The sequence below is a fragment of the Ruditapes philippinarum genome, unplaced genomic scaffold, assembly GCF_026571515.1.
Source record: "Ruditapes philippinarum isolate M1 unplaced genomic scaffold, ASM2657151v2 ctg771_1_1_1_1, whole genome shotgun sequence".
Taxonomy (NCBI): Eukaryota; Metazoa; Mollusca; class Bivalvia; order Venerida; family Veneridae; genus Ruditapes; species Ruditapes philippinarum.
This window is the reverse complement of record NW_026865856.1, coordinates 66,425-72,033: the sequence shown is the minus strand read 5'-3', so window position 1 is coordinate 72,033 and position 5,609 is coordinate 66,425. Positions and strand designations below refer to the sequence as shown.

At 33.6% G+C, this 5,609-nt stretch overlaps 1 protein-coding gene across 1 annotated transcript; it reads left to right on the top strand.

Moving 5' to 3' along the window:
- The first annotated feature begins 458 nt into the window (after positions 1-458).
- LOC132730568 (uncharacterized) lies at positions 459-4,321 on the top strand. Its single transcript, XM_060716528.1, has 3 exons — positions 459-2,256; positions 2,750-2,912; positions 4,180-4,321. Exon 1 carries the CDS (start codon positions 639-641, stop codon positions 1,110-1,112), a length of 474 nt encoding a protein of 157 aa, XP_060572511.1. The 5' UTR covers positions 459-638; the 3' UTR covers positions 1,113-2,256; positions 2,750-2,912; positions 4,180-4,321.
- Positions 4,322-5,609: the final 1,288 nt, after the last annotated feature.

The window sequence follows — 5,609 nt, the reverse complement described above, 5'->3', positions numbered from 1 at the left end:
TACAACGATTCCACCACTCAGTCATAGAAGAGATGAAAAGGACTTGTACAAGCCAGCAAATATGAGTTCCTGCCAGACCACCCAATGACACAAAAGTTACAAGGACTGACAAAAGATCGTCTGCGCAGAGATAGCTTTGTACACGAGGCCAACAAACTGACTAGAACATATGCTGAAAATCTTGGTCCTTCTATTATACCACTTGATAAATCTGACCTGCAAACCCCATGGATTCAAGAACTGTCAAACACCCATATTAATACGACTGTGCCACTACTCCATCCAAGTACAAAAGATGATGTCACCAAAAAGGCACTCACACTCGCAATGATAGCTGGTGAGTACCCCAAAGAGCCATGGACCCATATCTATACAGATGGCTCAGCTACAGCAGCTATCAAAGATGGGGGAGGTGGCATCTACGTCCAACATAACAATGGTAGGAGTGACACAGTGTAGCAACGGGGAAATACTGTACCAACTACAAGGCAGAGTATGAAGCCATCAAGACAGCTCTGAGAGTGATTGAAGAGTCTCCAGAGGACTGCCCACAGATCGTCATATTAAATGATGCTCTGTCGGCACTACAGGCCCTAGAACACCACCAGCTGCCTGAACTATCAGAAGTGCTTTCTCGCATGTCACAAACCAGACAAATAGCATTCCAGTGGATCCCCGCACATTGCGGCATCCCTGGAAATGAAAAGGCTGATGAACTGGCAAAGCTAGGAGCGGAAGGTGATCAGCCCATGAACCACATCAGCTACAATGAGAAGACCACAACCATCAAAGCAGCAATGAGGTGCCAGTCAAACAAGGATGACTACCACTACCTGGACAGGAAGGAGCAAGTAACTATCTTTAGGCTTCGCACAGGTCATAAATGGCTGAACGCACATATGTTCAAACTAAAACTAGCTGCCTCTCCTAAGTGCTCTTGTGGACGTGACAACCAAACAGCTGAACATCTCCTACAACAATGTCCTCTCCTGGAACAACAGAGAAGAGCCGTGTGGCCACATGAGACCGGGATACAAACGAAACTACACGGCGCAATGGAGGAACTGCAGAAGACGGCAACATGCATCGATGTGGCAGGTCTGAGATTATAGCGGTGAACGAGAAGAAGAAGAAGAAGAAGATAAATTTGGCTGATGACAGCAGCTCGGATTCTGACAGCAGCACAGACACCGCGAGCGAAATTTAGTGATAGATTTTGACCACTGTTTTGTATTTCATTTTACTTAATTAAACTAAATTGAATTGATTATAATTTGGTTGAATTTGGTTCACACACATTAAACATATATACACCTCTTATTGATAGCAAGTTGTCGGAAATCTTACGGAAATGATCGAAAATTAATTGATCATGTGCATAGACCGTATAATCATTATTTGACAGGTAAATAAAATCAAACAATACAGGTGACACAAACAAGTAATGTAAGTATGAATAATTACTACTCATCAATACTCAGAGTCAAACAGCCTAACATACTCTCTTAATGTGAATATTTACAATGAGTATACACTCAAAAACACTGCCACAGAGTAGATATGAACTGTGACAATTACAAAGGAATATTGAATGAAAAGGCATGAGTTATCTGTCTTGATTTGCGATCATAATTATGTGTTGATCACTGTATTATAGAATATATTAAATGATATACATTTGTAAAGTTTACAAAAATGTTACATGTATTTTTATGTATTTAGAATCCAACTCTTGTGCACTGTCCACAAAATTAGTTATTAAATGAAATACTGTATAGATTATGTTTTGATGTATGAAATGCTCGTGTTATTTTGACATAATACTTTGATTACAAGTATAAACTATTGTTTTGTAAATTAAGTATATGTTTCGTCACTTCCATTTCCTTTTGCCATTTGCGGCATTTGTGATCGAGTGATTAACTGCACAATCTCATGTAATATGAATAACTATACAATATTATTATGATAACATTTTTGAGATAGCCATTTTTCCTTCCAGGTAATTTGGGCATTTTTAGATTCCAAGTCCGGTGGTGAAATTATTACCACTGATGAAAACATATTTGTTGAAAGCAAAGTATGTGAAGAGGGCTCGAAGAAGTACGATACAGTAAAGCTAGAATTCAACAAGCGTATAACGTACATGTTGGTGATTAACTGTCGTTGATTATGGTTACTATAAATGTAATACATGTATTCAAATCAGAGGTCCGGCATCATGGCCTTCAAAAATAGGGCATCTTATTGTCCAAGGTAAATGTAAATTATATTATATGTAATTATTCATCATTTAGATCTTTATGTAGAAATTGTACATCAATTGATCTGGTATTAAGATATAAATGTACAGAATAGATCTTTGTGTAGAAATTATGCATATAGTTGTCAACTTGACTGGCTTAGATATAAATGAATAAAATGTCTTTGACCTCTTCTTAATTGCTATACTAGTCTGTAATAATATTGCAAATATTGACAAATTAATCTACATATAATTGCATATGTTGACTAATTGAATTAATTCTTCATTTGAATAAAACAATAATATTAATTAATTTATGTAGTTTAATATTAATTCATATAGTTATTGATTGGTTTGGTTGAAGTATGTCAGTACCTTATTATATAAGATGCTGCAGGTGCTTCAAATCCGCATATATATAAATGAAATGTTAATTTGGGTTAAATCTGACCCTCTTTTTTATTGTGATATTAATATTTCTTAACTAATTTTATCATATTTAAGTTCCGCCAACTATTACCAGTAACAACGTGGCAGTGTTACAACTGGACATGGGTCACTCTCTCACAACCTTGAATGTTCTGCGACAGGCGTACCCGCTCCAAATATAACGTGGATCCGGTCAGACGGAGGACTTCTTCCTGGATTAGATGCCGCTCAACTAAGGGTTGGTTTACTTGATTGACATGATACTTGTTGAATTATTTGATTTTGTTTGTAAAATTTATTAATTATTATAAGATTTCATATAGATCGATGGGTCTGACTTTGGCTTACTTGCTCATTTTATCTTGCGCATTTCTTAAATTGTCCATACGATATTTATATAGTAAATTATCGACAATTTCCGCTTGTCCATACAGGTTAAGGGACAACCTGGGTAATACTGAGGATTAATTTTGTTGTCCCCGACAGTTCAAGAATTGAATGTAATGGTAATTTAATTGAAGTCAACATTATTATATAGATATATGATAATATTAAGGAAGAAACATGTATAATTTTCATCTTCCCTTTCTTTTAACACTTAAAGTCTTATATCAATATGATATTTGCTTTTTGGCATGATTTATCTATTTTTGGTATGCAATTATTTCAGAACACCACATTACCTTTAAAGAATGTAACAAAGGAAGACCGAGGGCTGTATAAATGTATTGCAGATAACCAGGTCAGGCCGCCAGATGTATATCTTGTCTCACTAAGTGTCTTCTTCAAACATGAGACACTTGCTGTGCAAGATACTGTCGGGCAAGCTCAAAATTTGATTTGACAGTTTGATGCTAAGTTAAGAGTGTCGAGTATCAGGTAAATATTTAAAATACTTTGCTTATTTCAGTACCTGTCCGTATTATTTCTTTCTGATATTTTTGTATTAAACGCATATCTATCATGTTTTTCAATTTTTTAGCAGTGCTTCCATTGTTTTCTTTACAAGTATCTGACAACTTCTCAATTTTAATCAACAGAGGATGATTAATCGTGGTGTAACAGTATTGTGTTCAACTAAATTGTCACAGAAACACAAGAAATATTAATGCAAGATTAAGTTTTTTATGTTTGTCTGAAGGACAGCTTTGTATTTATAGGGGTTACATTCAACAATGATTTTGAGAAGAATTTAAGATAAAGAAGTTAACTTTTTATTAAGTAATTTTATAAACGATTAAATTATAACATTTACCATCTCAATGTTATTGGTATGACATCATCGTCATGTGAATTTTATAAGGGGATAAAATCAATTTAAATAGACTTCATTAAAATTTATATCTATTCGATATTTTTCATTAGTTATTTTTATTCTTTATTACTTGTGACTAATCTAATTGAATCAAGTTTAAAAATGATTTTAAAAGTAATATATAGTTAAGTAGTAACAAGGGACAATTTTAATGTATTTTATATGGTTATGTTTTGTTGTATACTAACAGGTTATCCTGAGCCGGAAGTGTTGTGGTACAAAGAACCGACCAGGAGTGAAGGAAACACGCAATTAATGCAGTTAAATGACAATGAGAAATATGAAATAACAAAACTCATTGCCACGACGACATTACGTTTCAAAGAAGCCTGGTATGTGCTCCGAATTAAAAACGTGGAGGCAAACGATTACACCAAATAATACTGTGTGGCAAGAAACAGAATTGGAGAAGACAGACACACAATTATTGAGCTTTTTGGAAAGTTTATAAATTGTGCTTCTTATTAAGTTGTCCTCTTTTTATTGTTTTCTTGTGTATGATATAGGCTATTGATAAATTTTGGTTAATTTCTTAACCATACAAGTGTTTACTGTCTGTTACGATTGTTTACTGTCTGTAAAATTTGTCTCTGTCACAGGCTTTGAGTCTGACCAGCATGCAATAATAGCATATCCATGTACTACGTATCAGGCTCTATACAGTTGACTGTCTCATTTTGGTTTTGAAATCCTGCATATTCAAAACTTGACAAATTTAAATTTGAAGTAGGTCAAGTCTTTCACACAGATACAGCATGGCAAGGGTTACCTCCTGTAATTTACTTAAGAAATATGTTTTGTCTATAAAAAGAATCAAGGATGAAAATAATGTGTGCCAACGTATATATTGTATATACATGTATAATTAAATGACAAAAAACGTGCAGGAACAAGAAAAATAATATTAGAAAATAACCGATTTTGTCATTTTAATATAATGCTGACCAGTTTCTCTTCTCTATCATCAGGGCAAAATATATCTTACATGTTGTATATAAAGTTCCTTCAGACTTTGAAAATCATTAATTATGAATGTCGCTTTCATTTTACTTCATGTATCACATCAGAGTTCATCATTGTAACTAGTTTGGATTGGATATTGAAACAAATCTAGTTTAACTTTATTCATATTTTTTCACTTTTATTTCAGAAACAATGGAGTGTCAAGGGGCCATGAATTGTCCATCTTTCGAAGCCCAAGGTGCCTCAGCAATCTCTGTATCATTGTTGGCAACAGTTGCTATGGTTACACTCGCAAAACTTATGTTGTAGCTGTGATCTGATTGGCTCTTAATGACTATGCATATCTTCTCATTTACATATTTTTGTTAGTAACACATGATTTGAAAATGTATTCAGAAAATAGTAACTTAATGTTAAAATTTATAAAAAATGGATCATCTATTAATATTAACAATTTAAAATGTCTTTATTCAGTAATAAAGATAATGAATGGTTGAGGAAAGGAATGAAAGATGTATAATCAATATAAGATTTTATGTTTTTGCAATACAATGTATTTGAAATGTAAGCAGCAAATATGTGTGCCATGTTTCATAGAATTAAGTAATGAATTATACGTTCGGCTCAAAAATTTATTTCTTTTAAATGTTATAGATA